We start from the raw sequence: 24,964 nt of genomic DNA on the forward strand, positions 1-24,964 counted from the left end.
CCCTCCCCACCCAGGTGGATCGTCCCCCAGTTTGAAGACCCCTACCATGGAGCCGGTTTGCACTTAGAGCCTCTGTGACATGGTGTGCACAGAAATGTAAGACTTGGGCCTGAGGTTACACAGCTGATTTGCAAGCATCAAGGTCTCCAAAACTACCACCTGTGGGTATCTAGAAGATGCTGTTCTGTATGTCTGTACGCTTTAAAAAAAACTATGAGCTACATTTTAGATAGATTACCAAGTCCTTCATTACATGTAGTTGGGCGTTCTATGGCTTCTTGGTCTTCACCACAACCAGATAGTCAGACCATGTTTAATGACTGTAAGCCTCACTCATGTAAGGTCCGTTAAATGTTTCTGATTCCAAGAAACTGTGCTGGTCTTTGGCCTTCTGGTTCTGCTTATTGGAAAGAGGAGAGGAGGGATATACAACTTCCACAAAACAATCAACTGAATAAGAAGAGCCGTCTGGAGTACCCAACATCCCTGCATCGAGCATTTCGCCGCATGGCTTAATCAGTGTTTGTTACCTGCTCTAGCCGTCATTGTCTGAAACCACAGTGCACACTCACTGGTCAAGAAAGGAGAAGGAAGGCATCATTTATGCTTTGGCAGCCGTCCAATCCTATTGATGGTTCTAATCCTTATTATGGACTAGTATTGGGAGTTACGAAAATGTCCCCAATGAATTGTTGTGGCTTGCGCTGGATCGGGTAACTTTGAGGGCTATTCATCTTACAGTTGTGTCTGATTTCTTCTTATCAAGCCGCTCTTGATTTCTTCAAAGTATTATGTTATGAGGAAATGGAACAACAATCCGCAGTGTGAGCAACCAGTCATGGTTCCTTTTGTAAATTCTGGCTAGAAGTATTGCATATCAAGAACAGTTTTAAGGACCCTACTGGAAAGGATCTCAAGACCTGGCTCTTCAATTGAACACCAGCGCTCAGACGGATCAGCAACCCCCCACCCCCCACAGCCCCCCCACCGCGCCTTGAGTCCCTCATGGATAAGTAGCTGCGCTTTACAAACCCTGATTGATTGATACTGTCTCACTCCTTGTTTGAAGGCCAAAATTAAAATCTAGCATTGGCAGTATATCTTGTTTATTTCAGTTCCCCCATGCGATAAACCATCATGTGCGCAATATTGAATGGAGATCCATTTCACCATCTGGGTATAGTTGAGGGTCTGAGTGTTTGTAATAATTGTATGCCATTTAGAGTTGGGCATTTCAACCACCCGTGGTTGGCAGGTGCTTGGAAGGTAACTCCTGAATTGTATAGAGTCTGCGGATTTCGTTCTTTTGCTCAGCACTTAGTTAAATGACTGATGCACCATATGCGTATAAATCTTTGGGAATAAGCGAACAGGAACACATTAGTTCATCAATGAATGCTAATAAATTAAATGTTATTTACGCTATTGTAACTTTTTTAAAACTTTTATAATGAGATGTTAAGTATTCTGTTCACGTACTGGCAAGAGTTTCTGTAGTGGTATTGTAGTATTTCATGATGAATGTATATTGTTTAAAAAACTATAACTAATAAAAACAAACGCTCAAATTACTGAACTTTAGACTAGGCCCCTTCTCTGCCCCAACAAGTTAGAGAAGCAACAACCTCTGGCATATGTGTCCAACCTCAAAGTGTTTCTTCCCAGTAATAATGTCACCTGCAAACACTCTGCATATCAGAAGAAAATGAACTTGAAGAACACAACATGTAATAGTTTATGTCAATAAAATATTTAATAAAATTATCTGTACAAAATATTTTTTAAAGGGTTAATTGAGAGTATTTGGCGATTATTTACTGAACAAATAGTGCTGTATAGTATGCTCACGAAAATATAGTTGCTGTTTACAGTCCATTTACAATTCAATATGTACACTCTATTTAAACAGTAGGAATCTTACACAAAACACATGTACATCATTTACAGAACTGTGTGTGGGGATCACATCACGCGCTTCCCACGAGTGCGTAAAGGTGCAAACACTCTTGAGCCGCACAGGGTAGCTCTGTGGGAAAGGGCAGGTGAGGCATGTTTGCAGTGAAACACTCAGACATTTGCTGTTGCTCTTAATACACAAATAATTCAGTGTCCAATTAGAACTGGAAATATTTTCTGCTATGTCTTTCCTATGTGAGGGCAAATGCGTTGTCTGTTGAGTTTCAGTTTGGCTCTTTCAATTTAAAGAGCATCTGGCCAGCAAGAACGATTGGCTGTAGGTAGCACAGAGACCGTGGGAACAAGAGGGCATGCTGGGAAATTAATACTTTGTGTACAAAAGCTCAGTTGGCGGTCAACTTTATGTGCGATGTGGGAACCTCCCAGCGGACATTGCATCTCATGTGAAGGAACTATGCTGAGGTGAAGGTGATGGGGGTGGAAAGTTTCTTTAAAGAAAAAATAATGTCCTGTGAAGAGCCCGGATTTCTAGACGCATGGAGAGTTTGAATACAGAGAAGGCAAAGAACAGTGAAACCATGTAATATAAGCAGGACAGGCAGAAAAAAGCTGACAGGATAAAACGTTAGTCTATTCATGGTATAATACATAAATAAAAATATGGAATGCTAAAAAGTTGTTTGTCGCTGTGGAGGACCACAAAAAGAATTTGGGTTCTAATTCAGAGCTAAGTGGTGATGGGAAATCCACCAATTTACTGGGGAAATTGCGAAATCTTCGAGGAAATTTCATTCATCTAATGGTTCATGTGGAGGCAGAAATTGCGTCGCGGATTCTACTTGGAATGACCGCTGTCTCCAGAAATCGGACGGTTTTCTGTGGCCCTCTCCCTCCGCTCTAAGCCAGCTCTTTGCATATTGGAGCGCTCGTGTCTTTTATTGAGCAGACAGTGGGCCGCCTCATCCACAAAGGCTTTTCCGTGAGTAACTGTACTCCTGACTGAGTCACCCGCACTCCTGCGTGAAAGCTTTGCGAAGGAGGCCCACTGAAAACAAATATCTTTCAAAATGCGTTACCTTTCAGCCTGACAGGGATCCCTATTTTGTGGGCTAAAACTACTGCCTCGAGCCATTTTGAACTCCAATTAGCAGTGTCATAAATATTAGAATAAGGCCCACGTGTAGGGTTTGGTTTCAGTTTGAGACCAACAAATAAGCCATTTATGCCTTTTGTGAAACTCTGGTTACATATTTTAAGGTATCAGAAAAGTAACTGCACAGAAACGTCATGCCTGCTACACATAATGCAGTCAGGTACCCAACGCAGGCTGAAGTGCAGTCATTTCAAAGGATCACACAGTGGGTTTGCAGGAATGGGAATGCAACGCTGGGTGCAGCTGCACTGTGGAAACCTGCTTCGATTTACCACACATATGTCTACATGGGGCCATGTTACTGGGACATTGCAAATCCACTTGGCACTATTTAATGTATGGATGATAAAGAGTGCAGCAAAATAAGTTTGCTGCAGTCTTTATTACAGACATATGTTTGCACCAGAACCAAAATTGAGAAGCCGGACCATTGTTAAATAAATATAACACATCCATTGCATGGAAGTCAATTTACATGTGCAAATAAATATTTAGCAAAGGAATCATGGTGCTCACAAAAGACGTTAATTTTTTTTAGCAATTTTGTTTGTGCGTCAAAAAAGGAAAACTGTCTTAAACACAGCTGGGTCTTTTACATTGGAAAATAGGAGACTTTTATTTTCAGGTCTTATTATACAAAGGAAAGCCGTTTGATAGATTAGCCCTTTTTGTTCGCATCGGTGCAAACAGTCTGTGTTATTTCTTTTATCACTTCAAGCTTAACACACCACTATAACATTCGAACACATCACAAGCTGTGCTATCTCCACGTGAGAATCGCACAGCCCAGTCCTGCCAGGCAGATAAGGACAAATGTGGAAAACGTAAAGACTTGTGTTGCACAGAGAGGCGCGTTGGAGTGCTGAGGGCACGACGTGAATGAAATACTGCTCTGGCTGCAAAGCAAATGTTTACGGCCTCTTTTCAACTTAAGCAATCGGGAAACTCCGTGGAAAGGGGTCTCCAAACGGAACATCACGGAGTACGAATACAATCACTCACGGGCACGGCACACAAGGCGCACACCAGGCTGCTGCGGCCTTGTTAATACAGAAGAAACGGCATTAAGTCACGAACCTAAAAAACTCATTCTGAGACTTTCCGCTGCTTGGAACAGCCTCGTAAACAACATAAAAGACCCCTGCGCGATCTTAATTTGCTAGAGTAAAAGTGACAGGAAATGTAATGGAAAGTGCGAGAACGCGAGTGACGCAGAAGTGGATTCTATGTCTGACTGTAAACATGGCGCTCTGTGCGGAAGGCGCTGCCAGGGGAAAGCCTCTGATGGAGCGGAGTGAACTCTGCCCTTAACTGTGCTGCCCTCTGGTGGCAAACACTCACTGCGACGTTCTTTCTCTCACACTCCTGTTGGAGGTATGTTTACTTCTTACATTCAGCAATGGCGCACTCCGTAGAGCAACATATCGATTGAATTCACGTTGTGCTTATTAAATGCTGTAAATGCTGTTCTGTGTAGCGTTTTTGCATAAATGGCGTTTTGCATAATCTTTTCAGTTTCGAGGTAACTTCCGCCATGAAAAAACCTTTTCCAACATGTCATGGTTTTACTAAGCAGTGAGTGTAGAGTGCTTAATTTGTAAAAAAAAAAAAAGTGCCAGGGCTCCCGTTAGGAGGCCACTGCAGCTTGCACCATCCATTGTCCCTACTAGCGCTGCCAATGACAGTACCTACACAACTACTATTCATCACACTGCCACAAGTGTGACAATTCAGACTAATCCAGGCCCCAAAGATGTAGGAATAGCTTGGGCAGCAGGTAATAGTCATTTTTAATGTAAATTGAATTAATAATTAACTATAGTTGTGCTCATCTCTAAATTAGCCAGACAGCGCCACCTTGTGTCTTAGTGTCACAACCACCGGTGTTAACCATGAAGTGCGTGCTAAGCCCCGGAAATCACCAGCTCAAATTAAGCACTGGTGTAGGACGAGTGTGACATACCTGTTATAGGGGAGGGCGCAGCAAGGTTAGCGGTATTATGTTCTCTCCTACCAAAGTAAGGGCTAACTCAATTGAAGTGGGAATGGCGGGGACAAAATGGCTAACCATAAATGATGCAGCTGGTGGTGGCCGGAAGCAGCTAAAACAGCATGTCTATGATCTTAGTATGTGATTGGCAGGATCTGGTTGGGTGAGCTGTTTTGTAACCTCTCCACACCCAAAGTATGGGCATCCTTTACTGAAGTAGTACAGGAGGGGCACACAGAGGTGGTCCACTACTGAAGCAGCTGAGGGTGGTATTGAAGCAGTGTCTTTAGAGCCTGTGTAAAGTCAGTGTCTTCATAGAGGATCGTTACAACAAACAAATGATGGACGGAATGCTGACAATGCAGACATTCTCCCCCAGTCAAGAGATCTGGGTTAAATCCATCGTTCTTTGGCCACTACGCCACCCCAGTTCAGACATGGCCATATGCAAATCAGTCTTGACCCTGTGCCTCATGGGAACAGTCCAGCCCGAACTGCCAAGCCATGTCTTCCCTGGACCAGAATCAAGCATCCTAGGACCGGTTTCTGGGTATCAGCCGTCATCAGCCAGGATAGCTTGACTCCAGTGGCGTAGTGAGCACGGGACCCACGTCTGGGCATACCCATCCCACTTAGGGTGAAAAGCGTTACAACAAACAAATGATGGACGGAATGCTGACAATGCAGACATTCATAGAGGATGGCACATCTAGGCTGAGCTCTTTCACAACCTCTCCACACCTAAATTAGAGGTGACCTCTGGTGAAATGGTATTGGTAGGCACACAATGGGTGATCACTGCTGAAGCCGCCGAGAGTGGCACCAATGGGCGTCTTTTGGATAACCTCCTTGTAAGTAGTAAATAACTGAACTGCGCTGAACTCCGGAGACTTACAAAAAGTGGATGTAACAAGTTCTTGGAAGCGGGATGAAGACACAGGTCGACGATTCCATAAAGTCACCTCTATGAAAGCAGAAAGGAAATAGAGATTCTATGACCTCTACTTAAGCACTGAGCAGGAACTTTTTGGACTAATCCCTCATGACTTCTAGGGTGAGTGTTGCGTAAGCTATGAAAAAGCGTGGCTAACTGTTGTGACAAATTTTAAGAAAAGACGATGGGTACGAGATAGAACTTTTGGGGATCACCGTGGAAGCAGGGCTGGAGGACATGGTGGTGGGAGCTCTTGTGGGACAACTCTGTCTGCTGTGAAACAGTCAAGAGACCGAAGTAGTGAAGACAGATTAAGGATCTTAAGTGAACTCTGATCAGGGTGAGGAAAAAGCCTCTAAATCATGTGTCGTTGGATGGCCCATCTGGAAAAGAAGTGGAACAAGATGGAGCCGTGAGCGGATGGCTTAACCCATTTGGAAACAGAAGAAAAGGAGACACAGTAGAGAGTTATTTGATTTCCACTTTAACATCTGGAGAGCGAGGATTGGTTGGTTTGAAGCTGAAGTACTTTCTGCCTAAGTAAATCAGAAGTAAACTAGGTGATAAAATATTTGCAATTTCAGGGAAAACACAACAGAAGAAGGCTGGGCGGGAAACATCTGGTTGCCTCCATAGAGGAAGAAGCCAAGAGAGTGTTTGCAAGTCTTTTGTAACTGTGTGATTTCACACTATACGCAGCATAAACTGTTGACTATTAAAGATGGAATGGTGAACATGTGAACACATTTTTTCCGTGAGTAAGCATGTCTTACTCTTATCCATGGTTAAGTCCCATTTAAGCCTGAAGTAAGCCACAACGGCTCACATTAAATACTTTGTGAATGAGGCCTCAGTATTCAGGTGTAATTCACACCTAAGACAGGACTAAAACACAACTACTCATAGGAAAAGCTTTGTGAATTGGGCAGTAGAGAGCACTTGCTTGACTTGTGTGGAAGAAGTGATGTCAGACACCAGCTGCTGCACCCTGGTTGACCTCCTTTTAACCAGCCAGTGTAGACAGGGTGGAGCCCTCAGTTGAAGAAGTGGAGAGCATGTCTGGATGGGGGAAAAAGGCAGAGCCATAGGTTCTCGTGAACCCCTTTGCAGCACTGGGTCATGGAGTGGTCATTTCTTGCACAGGTTATAACAGATGTGGAGGTGGGACTCCACAAAGTGGTGGGCTGTTTTCTGACCACCCCCTATATGCTCGTCGTGTGGAAGACCTCTGTAGGTCTCTACCTCAGGACGCACCACGTAATTGACGTGCCTCGTTTCTACGCTCAGAAGGCTGGATTTTACTGAAAGCATCATTTAAAATGAAAAAAATAAAAGTTTGGGAAAGCCTCATACGTTCCACGTCTGTGCAGCTCTGTAATGTGTCACTCGCCTCAAAATATCCATAGTGCTAACATTTTCCACCACTTGCCTGCAGTCGTTTCTTTTTTACATTTATGTCACACATTTCAAAATAACTGCTTGACCTAGTCTGAAGATGGTGATATAATGTATGACCAGCAGCTGCACCGCCGTTCCTAGGTGATTTACACTTCAGTCCAGTCTGACAATTCGAGATGGAATAAACCTGCTTGTGTCTTGAGAGGTACTGAAACAAAAACAATACATACTGTGTTCATTGATTCGTAGTCTGTGTGCAAACTTGTGTACAACATTTAACCAGTTTCAAAAGGCACATTCCATTTGGTTAAAGTTTGCATTTGACGCTACATTTAAAACAAGTGTGAATGCAGAGTCTATGTGTATGTGTGTACGCACTTTAGTACTTGGTGTATTTGTTAGGATGCAGTATGTATGTTGCGGCTTCATGTACGTTTCAGTGTTACGTTTGTTTGGCCTTTATATGTCTAAGAGCTGGTCCCCATGGTAAGGTATGGAGAGTGTGTGCAATGGGTCTTTTGTATATTAGTACGTGTTAGGTTTGTGTTGTGGCCTGGTGTGGATTTGTGTGCTGCATTTTTTGTGTGATTTAATATTTGTTGTGTAGGATGCGTGCATGTGGGGTGTTGGTGTTGGTGTGTTATGGTTTGGTGTGTGCTAAGTCTTCATGTTTATTGAGATTTGGCATGTGTGTTGGGGTTGAGTCTGGTGGACTTTAGCATACATTTCAGTGTGCTGTGATTTGGTTGTGTTTGCTGAAGCTTAGTGCGCATTGCAGCTTAGTATGTGTGTTAAACGTATATGTTATAGTTCATCTGTTAATCGAGGAGCAACTAGAATATGGAATGAGGGAGGTGTATAGCAGGTTATGCTTGGTAGTGCGTTTAGTGAGTTTTTGGTATGAGCTTTGTGAAGGAATTGGGTTTGTGGAGTCCACAGTGTGTTTGGTATGGGGTCTGCCCGTGCACGGTCAGGACAATGTGCAATGTTAGCGGTAGCTGCATAACTTTACCAAGGTTTGTGATTTTACATGGGTGAATTGTGCTGCAATTACTGCTTGCATGTATTGTAGGATTATGGAATGGTATGAGTATTGTCTGTGGATAAGGGGTGGAGGTGTTTATTTGTATAGACATTGTGTGGGTAAGGGGCAGTTCTGTGTGTTTGGCAAATGGATGGTGTCAGAAAGGGTCACTGGGGAGTTTGCCTTGATTTTGGGCCTGTGTTGTTTGTGTATTAAGAATGGATTTTATTATTGTGGTCTGACTTCACTAGGTAGGAAAGTAACTCTTCAAACACTGATCCAAGCCAGGAAATCTAACTCATTTATCACCACAATTCAATGAGTCTGTGAGAAAAGCTGCACGTTATTGCATGCCTTCAGAAGAACCGCTGCCTGGTGTTACTGCGTCACAGGCAGGTGGCATTCCTCTTCTGACAGAATGCCTCAGTCTCTCCACACGGGCCAGTCACACCCATGGTTAAGTTGGCCAAGAGCAATGAATCCATGGGCTTGACCCGTGTTGGTGTCTGACCTCAGCTTACCTTTTAGTCTAAAAGGCAGCGTGGATATGAGGCTGATCTGTAGCACAGTCAGAGTTTTCAGTAAGCGCCTGCTACCTGCAGCCACAGGTCTCCACCACCATGTCCTCATACTGCTTGTACACCACATTGTTGCCAGAGTCTATGTACAGGATGCTGATAGGACTGAGTTTCGAGGGTACGCAACAGCTGGGTGGTGTGGACTCCGGGTCCATGGAGTTCATCAGGGTCTGTATGATGGCATGGTTGGTGGGCTCTAGGTGGGACCTCAGTGGGAAGTCGCAGACCCCCTCGCAATGGTGCGCCTCGTAATCCAGGGGCGCAATTATCCAGTCATCCCAGCCCAGCTCCTTGAAGTTGACATGCAGGGGCTTCCTGCTGCACCGAGTCCTAGCCCTCTTGCCCTGTCCTTTGCCGCCTCCCCCAGACCGAGTGGTAAGGGCTGTCCTCCTCCTGCGGCGGTGCTTTATTGGTGATTCCTGTCCCCTGAACACCGGCTCTGAAGCCTTGTTGCTCTCCATGTATCTGAGTTTATCCCGGATCTCCTTGAAGAGGTTTTCTTTTTTTCTGGAGTGCGAGGAGGCCACCAGAAGAGCCTCCTGTTGTGGGGGTCTTTCCTGTCGTCCAAAGCCCCACTGTACTGGTGGCAGGGCTTGCTCAGTAGAGCCCCCCATCATTCTGAGTGTGAGGCACACAGTCGCCCCAGGCCCCCGCTCCCTCACGGCCTCCCAAACATCAAACACCTCCCATTGCTCGAGTGTGGAGTCCAAGGGGTCCGCGGCCCTGGAGTCCAGCAGTTGTGGCTCCTCCTGGCCGCCATGGCAGGTGTAGAGCAGTAGGCGCAGGGGGCTGCCTTCTAGGGACACCCATGAATCCAGGCCTGCAGGGCTCTTCCACAAGACCCTTAGCTCAGCCGCCACCACGTGATCCATCTCTGGGAGGCTGGAGATGTCAAACAGGTACCTCTGTTCCAAAGAAGCCTCTGGTGCGGGGTCATCTAGAAGAGATAAAGAAAAGGCAGGTGAGGATGATGAGGTAAGTGCTCGCATGCTGACATCTGCTCACACCCAAGGGGGCTTGCGGCAGATAGATGGAGGCTTGCTTTTGAGTAAGGGATACTATGGAAGAGAAAACGAAAAAAATATCTACACAACAACATTTTTGGCTACATGATGGGTAGACTCCTGCCATGCAGGAATAGAAAGAGTTTAGAGATATTGCAAGAAGGGCAGTTATGCCTATATAAGGTTCAGCAATATCGTTTTTTTTGGCTCAAGAAGAGAGAGACAAGAAGCTCATACGACGAGTAAAAAAGTTGAAAAATACAGACATTATTGGGTAAACAAGCGGCGCCTCATCCCTTGTAAGCAATGTATGCTGTATTGCAGTAGCTTCTGTGGAAGCCTGCTTGAAGTGAAACCCTTGCTTAACATACATTTAAGAGGGTGGTTTTCCTTTGTTTTCCTTTTCTTCCAATGTGGATGAAAAAAACACAGACAGTTCATAGATAATAAAAAGCACAGCATATGTACTGGAGGAGTGGGTGTTCTGGCAGACGACCATGCCCAGAGGACAGTGAATCAGCCTTAAACAATAGACCAGATGAAAGACAAACACTATTGAACAATAACATTTATATATGAGAACTGCTAACTTAAGAGGAAGGCTTCCTAGGGACACCAAGAGACTGGGTCGCATTACATTGTTATTATTATTATAAAGTCTTATATCGTGCATAGCTACCCAAAAGGGTTTCCCAGCGCTAGACAGAGGTAGGTAACTAGCCAGAAGGGGCAGATAAAAGTCAGAGCTGCCAGGTTTTGGAGTTTTTAAGAAAAATGGTCAAAGAGTGGCAGCTTCTCAGTAAATCGGACATCATGTTCCAGAGCTTCGGGCCCAAGTAGGAAAACTATCACCACAGCCCCTCCACAAAATGTTCTCGCCAGTTAAAATAATCAAGGCGACAGTGGACGGATGCCACTGACGTCCTGCGCTGACGACAGCGCTGTAAGAAATGGCAAGTTGCTGCTGGAAATTGCGTTTGCTTACAGCATCCGATTTTCAACGCAAAGCTTTCTCATTCAAATATAAAAGTGTATTTATAGATAGACAGACAGACAAACAGGCAGACAGATTTATTTACTGGACTTCAGATAATCATTTTTCAGATTGGTACGTGTAAGAGCAAGTAGGACGGCAGCTCTAGCGTTGAAAAACACTTGAGTATGAATATGTTTGGCTGCTTTAATTGCATCTTGAAACTAAGGAGAGGGGGCTCTCAAAACCAAAAGGCTGGAGCACCCAGAAATACAAGTATTAGAATATGTGTACCTTTTGGCTATTGGTCAAGGATTGCAATTCTTTCAATCATCACACAAACTCATATCTGCACTCTCATAACCCACTCCACACCAAATCTGTCTGAAGCACTTGTCGTGAAACAACTTGGTGTCAATTATATCTATACTTTAATAATCATTGTGAATTCATCAAAAGGTCTTTTATAAAAACAGACACAATTTAAAATCATAAAATCGCAAAAGTTTTCCAGTTATATAAAAAATATTCTTCACACAAAAAAGGAGAATATTGATGGACAGACAATGTGTCATACATAAGTTAATCTGGTTTGGGCAAAGACAGTGTCAGACATAAGTCACTGATCCCTGACTCTCCCTGACTCTACCAAATTTAACACACAAAACCACAAGCGTCGACGCGTTTCGGTGGCAACTGACTCCGTATAAGGCCACCTTCTTCAGGACATAAGATATTTTCTCCTTGTATATCTATATTCGACTCTGGTGTCGTATTCACCGGTACACCAGTACTGCGGCGAGAATGTCTCCTCTTGTAGGGAGTACCTCTAAATTCCTTTGCGGATGGCTCAAAGCTTGCAATGAATGCTTAGAACTTGTCACTGTACATATAGACCGGGTAGTCTTCAATCCATGTACATATTAGTGGCCGGATTAAATCTCGGTCGCTCTTTGTTCTGGCACGCGTATGTTCCCTGTGGGTATAAATTCGTATATCACGTTTTCTTATTGTATCTAGGGGCGAGCATCTGATTTGTCCTCTCCCTTGGTCGTCGCTAATCGGGGACGCGTGTAAATCCCTCCGTTCACGTCTATTCCTCCCGCTTGGAGGAATAGACGTCCAAGGGAGAGGACAAATCAGATGCTCGCCCCTAGATACAATAAGAAAACGTGATATACGAATTTATACCCACAGGGAACATACGCGTGCCAGAACAAAGAGCGACCGAGATTTAATCCGGCCACTAATATGAACATGGATTGAAGACTACCCGGTCTATATGTACAGTGACAAGTTCTAAGCATTCATTGCAAGCTTTGAGCCATCCGCGAAGGAATTTAGACGTACTCCCTACAAGAAGAGACATTCTCGCCGCAGTACTGGTGTACCGGTGAATACGACACCAGAGTCGAATATAGATATACAAGGAGAAAATATCTTATGTCCTGAAGAAGGTGGCCTTATACGGAGTCAGTTGCCACCGAAACGCGTCGACGCTTGTGGTTTTGTGTGTTAAATTTGGTAGAGTCAGGGAGAGTCAGGGATCAGTGACTTATGTCTGACACTGTCTTTGCCCAAACCAGATTAACTTATGTATGACACATTGTCTGTCCATCAATATTCTCCTTTTTTTGTGTGAAGAATTTTTTTTTTATATAACTGGAAAACTTTTGCGATTTTATGATTTTAAATTGTGTATGTTTTTATAAAAGACCTTTTGATGAATTCACAATGATTATTAAAGTATAGATATAATTGACACCAAGTTGTTTCACGACAAGTGCTTCAGACAGATTTGGTGTGGAGTGGGTTATGAGAGTGCAGATATGAGTTTGTGTGATGATTGAAAGATTTGCAATCTTTGACCAATAGCCAAAAGGTACACATATTCTTATACTTTAATTGCATAAAATACAGTGGTATGAGAACCTATATTTCACAGTTCCTTGTGACATATGGAAATTAGCTCCATAAAATAGGGATTTTGTCATCATAATTACGGTCCCAAACATGTTTGGCATGAAAGCCCAAATTGTGTGGAGGGGTTTTCTAAATTATGCTGAACAAAATTATGTTGATAGGTTATATGAATTATGTGGCAAAAAAATCGAATTATGTGGCACATTCTCTGGCAACATTACATTCATCCATTTGAGCTAAAATCTCTGACAATTACCAATTTTGAGGCAATTATGGTAAATCCATAAACAAGTGTAAACGCTGCAACCTCAGAATCTCATAAATCCACTGGTTCTCACCACTGCCTTTTGTTTTATCAACAATTTATTCATGAATGCTAACCAAATCATATGGTCCGATATTGCCATTAGGGTATGTGATGGCACCATGAACCACAAGGCCGAAGGCAGGGTGGTTTGTAAATGTCAGAACAACTCCAAGACGGCCAAACAGGGCTAAACCATGAATACTATGTGCTGTCTCTTTTTATATTACTTATTTTGGGGTAGCTAGCTTTAAGCTGCTATTTTTCTTCAAAGTAAAGCTAACAATGGGCACCGACCTTATTTAAAATGTTTATGTTGTATTTAACCGTTATATATCCTCTAGCTATATAGCATATGCCATTACTACTGTTGGGCTAGCGAAAGGCAACATCGCCTGGATAATAGTGTACAGAGGCAGTGAACGTGCTGTCTAGATGGGAATGAATATCATATGGCAAACTGAATAGTTCTCCTAGGAGACATTTTAAGGCATAGGCAAAGTGGGCTGTGGCCCAGGGACCTCTATAGAGAGGGGCCCCCTGATGGAGCCAGCTCTGTTCTGCAGTCTCTTGCCCTGATGACCTTAAATAATACTTTTAAACATATTGTTTTAAATAACGTGTTCCTTTAATTTATTTTTAATGTGGGTGAGAGTCTATTAGAGACATTTTACAGATAAATGATTTGTTTATGTTTCAGAATCCATAAAAGTAAGTTCTTTTAGAGCAAAACAGGAGGGTGTCGCAGAGATTATTTGCCGTAATAGTGAGCAACTGCTGTGTTACAATATTGAAAACACACATCACTATCCCTGAATATTAGAGGCACCAACCTGACAATGTTGGACCAGTGTGCCTGGGCACTGCCAGTGACCTCGCCAAAGCAGGCATGAGAGTTGAAATTTGAACATAAATGCAAAGTTGTTCCGAACAGGGGCCCCCGAAATAAGTTTGGACCAGGGCACCCAAAATCCTTAAGATGTCCCTGGTTCTCCTCGGGTTTACACAACACACGGGTACTTCTAGCTCGCGTATTATGTGTACGAGTACAAGTTATGGGGTGTTTGCTTAAATAAACAAAAACGGCATGTTTGTTTTTGCCGCCAGTGACAAGAAGGCCCCGTTGTACCACAGCGCACAGTGCGCCCTCTTCGCGCCGAGCCCCCTGCAGGTGGGCACGGTGCCAGGGCACCGTGTGAGGAGGTCTATCCCTCGCCCCTGCCCTCTGGCCGCCTCCCGTGCACCGCGCCGTCGAGCAGCCGAGGGCGGCGGAAGAAAGCGCAACGAGTTGTACTTTCTTTTTTCCATCTGATCCCTGACTCTGAAACCCAAAACGACCAACTCGCTACAAGTTCGCAACATGCATCGCCTGTTACAGCTGCAGGTGATATATTTAGTTTGGCGCGGGCGGGGCTGCATTCTGCGGAGCGGGGCTGAGAGATAAGCAGACCCCTTTGAAGACATCATATGGTTCTCGTTTGGGAGCTGGACTGCGTTCAGGAGCCCTGCACGGCCGCCGGCACGGTGGGAACCGGCCCGGCTCTGCACCACATACTACCTGCAGGGCCGGAGGCACGGAGAGATGGGGGGGGGGGGGGGTAGTGAGGGAGCCGGCCCAGCTCTGCCACCGCACAGTGCCTGCACGCGCCGGTGGGAGGTGGCACACCGACCCACACTCCCTACCTGCATAAGTGTGCTAGCCCAGGTCTGTTACCACACACAGGCCGCTGCAGGGAAAGCTGGTCTGACTCTCTGCCCCCACATTCGATTCCTGCGCGGGAAAGGCTGCCCGCATTATGATTTTACCTGCGTTGTGCCTGTGTAAAGCCACCACACAGCCGGCAGAGCCGCGCACACTAAATGACAAACATCTTTGCCCTTTGAGCAGTGTCCAGGCCACACTGCATCCAACCCAGTTCACCTGCTCCCTGGCCCCCCACAACGTGCCAAGGCTTCCAAGCAGGGGCTGCGCCCCTCGGTCCACTAGCAGCCCGTGTCAGATGAAGCTCTCGTTTGCTCGCAGCGCACCGATATTACATGCCTTGTTATGTTTGGCTCTCCTCGGCTGCCACATTCGTTTGGTGGTTTTCGCGTTGGCATGCCCTTGTAATATTTTTGGCAGAACTCCGGTTAATGATCTTGCAGCCCCTTCAGTCATATCTTGACATCTAAGTGATGTGTTTAACATCTTGGCTTCCTCTTAAGCAACCTTTAGCTATGTCCCCGTGTAATGCTTTATACGGACCATACAACACTGTCGTTTATAAAGCGTTTGATTTACCGCTATGTATCATTTTGCTTTTTCCAGTGTCAATTTTTGTCATTGTCCTATGTAATATTCTATCATATATGGCATTTCCCCTGTGTAATAAGTTGACACTCAGTGCCATTTTTTTTTATTGTTGTACAATATACGGCCATCTCGTACACTTTTACATTAACCAATGTATTACATTGGAACCTCCAGGTCTAATATTTTGACAGCCTCCTATGTCACACGCTCGCATTTCCCAGGATAACATTTTATTATCCACTTATGCAGAATTTTCCGTCTCCATATGGCGTTTTATAATTTCCCTGTGTGCTATATTATTTCATATTGGATACCCTGCATCCGACTCAGTATTTCTGATTGCCACTATCTTTTTTTAACCTCCACCAAGTAACATGCTGTCGTCCCTGTGTAATACAATGGTATCCAGGTGTTTAGCATCTGTACATCATGCTGGATATCATGTTAGAAACCCACTGTGTAGTAACATTGCCACTCCTGCGTAACGCGATGACAACAGTGGGCCCGTCGTCAACTCGGTGTGACGTGCACGCCGCGCAAAGCACCACGGGTGCATGTCCAGGTTTCAGGCGTCGTCAACAAGTTGTACAATACGCAGACGGCGGGGGTCTCGGCTCCAATATCGAGTGGAGGGGGTCGCTTTTTGTTGTTAACATTGCTCTGTATTTGAGGCTGCCTCGCATGGGCCCAGTAAACACGAGTTTGCTGTGAGACGCTTTCGGCCTAGTGAGGTGTGCGCTGCTGGCGGGGGCACCGCTGCCAGGCGCAGGCTTGGCAGGGAGCGGTGCCGGGTCGCTGGGGAACGCCACAAACCTCCGCCGGCTGCAGGTCTGACACCAGAGCGCCGCGCCGCGCGTTACTGAGCGCGGCCGGGGACCGCCAGGCAGCACACTCCGGCCCCAACGTGGACCGCTGGAAACGGGGCTCTCCGGGGCGCAAAGTGACGCGGAGTGCCCGGGGGTTCTGCAAATGGCCAGCGGGGTCGTGACATTTTTGATGCCAAAGTTGTCTTTTTTATTTTTGCATATATAAAATAGCTGCCCTTTCTGGGGAATTGAATATAAGCCGAGAAGCTAAAGGCCAAATAAAGGTCAAATGGCTTCAATTGTACTAATATTATTAAGGTCCAATGGTTACCTCTCCATTTTGTGAAAAATGTATTTAATATGTGGTCAATTTGCAGCTGGCCACTGAGGTGGGCAACGGTCTCTGATTAATTTAGTGACTGCTTCAGGCGGCGCGTCATATAAGCTACTTGGCTACTTTCCTCTCCTGTTCAGGAGCTAGACAGACACCCGCTATCCCACTGCACTGCCAGACGGACGGGTGTGGGGGTCTCAAGAAAGACCCTCCTCCAGGGGCTGAGAAAGGTGAGCCCCGGGTTCAGTGTCTGCAGCACCCGTCCTGCCCAGGGCAGGATGTCCTAAGGGCCCATCCGGAGGATCACAATCGAACAGCGCAAAAACTTCCGCCCCACAGGTTAGAAAACTGCTGGTGGTGGGGGGTTTGGGGGCGGGGAGCAAGGGGGTATCGAGTTCTATTTCTGTGCCACTTTCTGCACATCCAGGGGTAGCCTGCGTGACAAGTGCACGTGACCCACTGACCCTTCTCTCAGAAGCATTAAAACATCACACATTTAGACACACAACCGGTACTTGGGTTGTCTCATAGGGGATATAGGGGTAGCGTCTACTCCGAAGATGTGCAAGCATTGACGTTTGCCCCAGGAAATGCAAAATCGCTTTATAATTATGTTTAATATTAACATTTTTTTCTTTTAACTAAAATGGTAGAAAGAGTGACTAAAACCTATATAGGTCACAAGGGGGGCCTGGCACAAGTGACGCAGTCTGCTGCACTAAACGGGGCATTTCGCAGGCAGGTGTCTGCTGCACTAGCATGCCACTGTGTGCCGACAGAAGCCTACTCCACTAAAAAGCTTCTCTATGCAGGTTGGTATCTACTGCACTCACTGCACTGTGTGCATGCAGGTCCCTTCTGCACTAGCCTGCCGCTCTGTGCATGCAGGTGTCTGCTGCACTACCACTAAGCACATGCAGGTGTCTGCTGCTCTACCACTGTGCGCATGCAGGTGTCTGCTGCACTAACCTGCCGCTCTGTGCATGCAGGTGTCTGCTGCACTAGCCTGCCGCTCTGTGCATGCAGGTGTCTGCTGCACTAGCCTGCCGCTCTGTGCATGCAGGTGTCTGCTGCACTAGCCTGCCGCTCTGTGCATGCAGGTGTGTGCTGCACTACCACTGTGTGCATGCAGGTATCTGCTGAACTACCACTGTGTGCATGCAGGTATCTGCCGCTCTACCACTGTGCGCATGCAGGTGTCTGCTGCACTACCACTGTGCGCATGCAGGTGTCTGCTGCTCTACCACTGTGAGCATGCAGGTGTGTGCTGCTCTACCACTGTGTGTATGCAGGGGCCTGCTGCTCTAACACTGTGTGTATGCAGGGGCCTGCTGCTCTACCACTGTGCGCATGCAGGTGTGTGCTGCTCTACCACTGTGTGCATGCAGGTGTGTGCTGCTCTACCACTGTGCGCATGCAGGCGTGTGCTGCTCTACCACTGTGTGTATGCAGGTGTGTGCTGCTCTACCACTGTGTGCGTGCAAGTGTCTGCTGCACTAGCCTGCCCCTGCCTGTGTGGGTTCAATAACAGACCACTGTGTGCGGGCATGTGTCTTTTCCGTTAGCATGTCACTTTGTGTAGCCACATCAGCATGTCACAGGACACCTTTCGTCCCTATCTTCGCACACTTGTGCAGGCAGGTACCTGCCCCCTACCTTCCCCCGCGCAGGCAGGTGTCTACATCGCTAGCCTGCCACTGTTCGCAGGCAGGCGCCTCCGACCCCACCATGTACCAAGTGCAGGCAGCTGTCTAACGCGCACAGCGCACGTGCAACCAGCAGGCGTCTCCCCTTGGGTCTGCAGCGAGTAAACAGGTGCCAACGCACCTCGGGGTCAGCGTAAGGAAAGAGGAGCCTGCCTCCCTCACGCACACCCCTTGGGGCGCCAATCCTGCACAAACTCTCCGAGACCCTCTACAGCCAGAGGAGGCATGCCAGTCCTCTCAGCCGTGCTCCGTAGCACCAGGGACTGCCCCAGTGTCGCTTCTAAGTGTACCTGCGTGTGTACTCACAATGCGCAAACTGTAGGCATACATACGCCCGCTCCCACAGCGCCCTCTCCTTGTTCCGTCACATGCCTGCTCCCTGAAATGTCAGGCCCCGTGCTTGTGCTGCGAGGTGCCTGCATCCCTGCGCCCCACACCTGTGCCAGCAGGAGCCCCCGCCCAACACCTCGGCAGGTGATTGGAGCCCCCGTGCCCCATCCACGGTGCCCCCCCCCCCATGCGCAGTTCAGTGCATTTTCCTTTAACGGTGAGCAGGCACCTGCTACCCTAGATGTACTTCCGTGTGACCCTCAGTGTGCAGGCAAGTGAGTGTTGCACTGCTGCTCCGCTCGTGTGGAGTCGAGAGCCTGCCCGCTCCCTGGTGACCACCAGTGTGCAGTTCGGTGTGTCCACCGCTAGTGCCCCTGCGTGAGTAGTCAGGTGCCTGCACTGAGAGTGCCCCCTTCATGTGTGCCTGCATCTTCAGTGTTCCGCGCCTGAGCAGTCAGGTGTCTGCACCTTGTTGCCCCCTTCTAGAGCGGGCAGGTGCCGCCTCCTCCCTAAAGTCCCCTTCACGTCTAGTCGACTGTCTGGTCTTCGTGGTCTCACTCCTTCGCGGGCAGATAACCCCCCCCCCTCCCCTCCCAGTCCCCTCCCCTCCATGTACAAGCAGGTGCCTGCTTTCTGTTGCCATCACACCTGTGCAGGCAGGTGCCTGCTCTCTGTTGCCACCAAACCTGTGCAGGCAGGTGCATGCTCTCTTGTTCCCACACCTGTACAGGCAGGTGCCTGCTCGCTCTTGCCACCACACCTGTACAGGCAGGTGCCTGCTCTCTTGTCCCCACAACTGTGCAGGCAGGTGCCTGCTCCTTCCTTCCGACTCACCTCTGCCCTGGTCCACGAAGCTCGTGACGGTGTTGGCCCTGCTCCTGAGCCTGGCCGTGCTTTGGTTGTGCGCCTCCCCCGCGGACAGGCTCCTGTAGAGAGACAGCATGTACTCGTGAGGCACCACCGCGCCCTTGCGCGCCGGCGCCCTGTGCTCCTCCGAGCCCCTGCCGGGCACTGCCAGCACCGCCGCCGCCGCCTGGGGGCTCTCGCTGGCCCAGAGGCAGGCGCCCAGCACTCCCAGGCACAGCGCGGCCGCTTTCCTCAGGTCCATTGTATCCGCAGGGCTCTCTGCTGGGGAATGAGAGCAGGCAAGGGGCTCCGGTGGCTTTGGGAACTCCCCCGCTGAAGCCGACCCGCAGCGCCCCCTGGCGGCGATGGAGAGTAGGCGCTAGCCGGAACGGACAGACGCAGCACCTTCGGCGGCGGACACCTCAAAAATGAGGGCAGCGGGGCTGGGAGCCGGCCTGAGCCCATGGCCTCCGCGCAGGGCTTACAACATGCTGTGCGAGCCAGGCAGGCGGAGGGAGGGAGGGGGCAGGGCTAATTAATAACATCTCCAAATGATCCTGGGAATGCATGACACAGACTTTTCAGGAAGGAGGGTAATGCTGTTCAGAGTTAGACCAAACGCATGCCAAAAAAGCACTTTTTACGTAGGTACTCCTCCTAGCAGACACCGGCCCCGCTCTCCAAGCATTTAATTTCGCATCCATAATTTTTATTAGGCTGCGAGCGCGCATTAATAATCCGGCTAGACACAGTGCACATTTAATGATGCGTTTGTTAAATATAGTTGCAGTCAGCACACTACAAACACGACCTTCCCCGAGTGCCGCCCCGCGATAATTATTACTGCTGTTGCCCCATCTGGGGAAGGGGGGGCGAAGGGGAGGGGGGAGTGAAGATAAGAACTTGGAAAAGGATTTCAAGGTACCCTCCGACATTTCCTCTGTCACTCAGGGAAACCATCCCCGATTACATGGTTCCAGACTTCGAACTATTCCAATTATTTTGATGGAATGTCTGCGTAAAATGCCGGCCCCGAAAAAAACGTGTGAACCGGGCAGGGACGCCGGAGGGGGCGCAAATTCGTCCGTGTCTCTTTTTGTCAATGTTTTACCAGGGGCAGAGGTATTGTTAGCGCGATTCATAAACGAAGGAAGCCGCGATGATTGATAGTCGCCGATAGTTTTTAACTCTTTATTCTCTAGGAGGACATACGCGTTTCCAACTTACATAACTCATACCTTTGTTGAATAGAGCAAAACGACCACCCTCAAGTGTGCATTGTTCTTTTCCATTTTGTATTTGATGACGCAGATCTCTTTCAAGTTCCATTATTCTTTTGTATATATGACAACGACGTTCTCATTCACCTTCCTTTATGTTTTCTCGTTATTGTTTATAACCAGAATCATATCAAATCCTTTTATATTTCGTATGTAAAGACATACAGCGTTTATAAAGTCCTCTGTCAGCCTCGAGTATGCTTAGTTGTATTGTCTATGACGTCATTAACTATTCGTCTTATATTGTTTTATATGACGACCTAGCCTACTTCAACTTCCAGTGTTCCCAGCTAGGATGCTTATGAAAACATGGTCTATTTTCACTTTCTGTTCTTTTTCTATCTTATGTGCTGGCCTGGTCCTCTTTCGGCTTCTGATATATTTGTAGCTTTATTGTCAATGGCGTCATAGTCCTCAGTCAGCTTCTATTTTACATTATTGCATATGACAACATAGTGCAATTTCAACTTCTAGCATTTGTACCCCTTTTGTACTATGATGTCACAGGCGTGTATCAACGTCTTTTAAATGATTGCGTATGAACATTTGGTCCGCTCTAAAGTTCTAGTTTTCTTTTTCTTGTTGTGTATAACGTCATTGCCCTCGTTCAACTTATGTGTTATTTGTATTGTAGTTTTAATTAAGCTAGTATTTGTATTATCTTCTTAAAATGACGACTAACTCACCTTACAATTTATTGTATCCACTACGTATAAATCACTACGTAGTGATGAAGCCTGTCCGCTATCTGTTGTCCCTTATTAAAATCTAATTAAAAACAATAAAAGTTTCTTGGCAACATATTTCTTCCGGTTCTGGCCTCACAAAGTGCGTCACAAAATTGGTTGCATCGCTGTGAACAGTAACATGCGGTAGATTAAAAATCAAAGTTTCGAGAAAGTAAAACAGATTATGTCGTTAATCTGTGGACGATGGCGTCAGGGAGCTCGTTAATGCACTCACTTATGTCAGCATCTGATGCGAATAAAACACACCCTGAGTTTTAAAGACAATAAACTCGCGGCGTGGAGCTCCTCGGAGAGGCTGCGGCTCGCGGAAGTCGCCTTCGCGGCAGGTTTGGGCGATGCTCGGAGCCCTCCACCCGGACAATAAGTGGACACACCTCTGGGTGTTAATGTTTTTTCCTCAGCTGAGGGCTTTTTCCTCAGTGCGTCTCAGATGTTTCCTTGGACCCAGACTGTAATAACAAACTGCGGTGTTTGGAAGGATGTCGTTGCTCGTTTTCGTTACCCCCTTTCTGACTCTGCCCCGTACCATGTCTTAAGAAAAAAAAAAGCAAAGAGCCCAAAAAAAAAAACTGCGCTGTGATTTATTGGAAGGAATGCGGCTCCACGGCCAAAACAAACAGCCGTTAAAGCCGTGTGTATATGATGTAAAAACATCTCCCCCCTCGGAGAACCTCGCAGGGGCAGGTGCTCTGTCATTCCACCGACAGCACGTTATGCTGTCAGATCCGCCGCCTCCGTACTCCGCTCCGAACTTAAACCAGGGGAGCCCCGGCCTCGAAACTCAGAAAACGGCCCTTTTGGCAACACATCACCAGGTTAATATGAGCATTTGTGAGCACTGGAAGCAATGCCTCCTGTCCGAAGAATTGCCCACTCCACCAGTGCGCAAAAGTTTGTCACCTACAGAGGTAAATAATACCGTGTTTATGCTGATATCACCGCACTTGAAAGGTTACTCTAAGCTCACAGTGGTCCATGGTGCAAAATTCCAGTAGACCAGTCAAAAATGGTTTCCACTGTGTACATTTGTGGTGTGTGGATCTTTTGACAGTGCCTTATGTATGTCTAGTAATAAGTGGGAGCAGATCTACTTAAATACAACTTGAAACCAAAGGGCAACATCGGGCACCAATTACCAGTTCCAGTATTTAACTGGAATTTTCCCCACAGCAGGCCTGCAGCCTCCCAAAGCCCCCATGCTGATAGCTGGGCATTGTGCAAACCCACCTATAACTAGTCAGATGAAACAGCCACTAAGGGGCGCGAGCTCTGAGGAGATGAACAGAGATGCCAAAGATCACACAGTGTCGTCAGTTGAGCAGCAGGATTAGGACCCAGGGCTATTTACATTAGTTGTTTTTAACTTCCAGTACGGCGCTAAGCACGACTTTATATTCTGTACTTTAGTCTAAACTGATTGCAAAAACGCTGAGCTTGACCAGGCGAACAATGGGGAGATACATAGAGCTGCCCAGGATCACACGGTGTCAAGTGAACATAGCAGGATTTGAACTCCGGATTATTGATTCCCAGTGGACGATCTAGCCATTGGACCAGTCGCGATGTGAAACTATATAAGTCACAGAACCATGTCGTTCGTTCTAATCTGTAATTTTCACGTGTTGTAAATGGGTCCCAACATGCTTTGTATAACGCGCCTAAAAGTCTATATCCAGAGACGAGCACAGAGCCTGACGCCTGCGCATCTCGTCATTTGCTCTGTGTCGCTTTAACTGAAGTCATTGAAGGCTTTAATTAAAAAGACCTGCTTTTTACACCGCGTGATGTCCTAACAATTACAGTTGGTGGGACGGACATCTTCTAGATATTCAGTCAGAGCGTATGTACTGCGGACTAGAAAAGTGCCACAGACACCACTTCTTGGCGCTAGCACACACTCGGGAAAAGCTCAGTGAGAATGTGAATAGTCTGCATTTTCTGACAGAAATGAAGCTGCAGGCGCTGTGCAAGGGAGCCACCCTACACTCCGTACCAGCCCCTTCTGCTGGGGGCGGCCCCTCGGGGGATTCTTAGGGGAGGCCCTCGGTGCTCTCCAGTCTCGGGAGACAAGACTGCTACTACTCCCTCAGACTCTGGCCCAGGCCTTTCCGAGGTTCAAGTGGTGAGGGCGGCAGGGACCAGACCGAGGGGCGCGGGATCGCCCAGGGCGGTCCCACGTGCGAGGTAGGCCACTGAGGGTCGAGGCGCACCGGTTAATGAATGTCTGGAATCACGGGGGGAAGGCGAGGAGTAGCCGAGAGGCGTAGAGTACGTTCATCCGATCTCCCATCGCTGCTATCCATCACTTATTTCTTCCTTTCACAGTCTTGCTGGCACCATCTTCTGTTCCTCTCTTCCTTCGCCTTTCACTTCCTCCTTCTTCCCACCTGTACATCCCTTTACCCCCTTCCATAACTCTCCCATCCCTCCTCATTCTTCCCCTCCCTTCCAATGCCCTTCTCATTCTTCCCCTTCCCTCCCCTCCCGATCTTACAGCAGTCAGTCACCCACAAGAAGACGCGGCCTCAAGGCGCCTGTATTGCCATCTTGCATTAAAGCAGACTTTATTATGCGGCACCAGTGTTTGGAGTAGACTTGCAGATGTCCTCCTCGTGTAACCAATGTTTCTGAGATACAAAGAGAGAGGACGACTTTTCCAAATCTCAAATTTAAAAGGAAAACAAAACCATCTTAACGTTCTTACCATACAATTACGCCTTCTTGTTTGTCCGTATATCAGGAGCCGTCTGGTTGCACGAGTTCCCCATTGCCACTGAATACAAACACGTCACGCATTTGTAGACTAAAAACAGAAATGAGTTGTTACCCCGGGTGTAGCTTTGCACCTCTGACGTGCTTAGATTCGGCTCAGCAGCTGCGTGAAGCGTAGCACGCATCCCTCCACCTTTATCCTGTACAATTGTCAAGGAAATGCAGCAGACACAAGACATAGCTTGAAGGCTTATCTCAGTAATATCAAGGGAATGCGACCGCCTCCCCCGTGAATGGAACAGTCCAAGAATAGCCAAAGCAAGCAGGAGAGCAGCGCAAAACCATAACTAATGCTATCTGGAAAGCTACACTCATTTTATTAGGTGACGTCCAAGTAGGTCAAGAGACAAATCAAGCCATGTTTGTTAAAGTAAAGAGAGACGGAAGTAGTGTTTCAAAAATACCCAATCCATAAACATTCAAGACAAACGTGGATAATAACAACACAATGAAACACCAAAACCAAAATTAATATGGTGCAAATGAACTGAGCAAATTCAAGTCTGTTGGACAACCTCAGCGATCCACACACCACTGCCCTCATGGAGAACCTCACCAACATAGGACTGAATCAACTTATCCCCAGCCACACACACACAGCAGGACACACTCTCGATCCCATCTTCACCGGAGGTAACAACATTTGCTTC

General features: G+C 47.1%; 1 protein-coding gene across 1 annotated transcript; it reads right to left on the reverse strand.

Moving 5' to 3' along the window:
* Window positions 1–1,791: 1,791 nt before the first annotated feature.
* Window positions 1,792–19,920, reverse strand: GDF7 (growth differentiation factor 7). The gene is made up of 2 exons (XM_085610619.1): window positions 19,502–19,920; window positions 1,792–9,931 (listed from the first exon to the last, which is right to left on the reverse strand). The coding sequence occupies exons 1-2, from the start codon at window positions 19,773–19,775 to the stop codon at window positions 9,009–9,011; spliced, it is 1,197 nt and encodes a 398-aa protein (XP_085466745.1). The 5' UTR covers window positions 19,776–19,920; the 3' UTR covers window positions 1,792–9,008.
* Window positions 19,921–24,964: the final 5,044 nt, after the last annotated feature.

The sequence above is a fragment of the Triturus cristatus genome, chromosome 6 (assembly GCF_964204655.1).
Source record: "Triturus cristatus chromosome 6, aTriCri1.1, whole genome shotgun sequence".
NCBI classification, from domain to species: Eukaryota; Metazoa; Chordata; class Amphibia; order Caudata; family Salamandridae; genus Triturus; species Triturus cristatus.

Coding starts and splice junctions, on each gene's coding strand:
- GDF7 (XM_085610619.1), bottom strand. CDS start 19,775: ATGGACCTGAGGAAAGCGGCCGCGCTGTGCCTGGGAGTGCTGGGCGCC. Junction 9,932..19,501: donor CTTCGTGGACCAGGGCAGAG/GTGAGTCGGAAG, acceptor TATCTCTTCTAG/ATGACCCCGCACCAGAGGCT.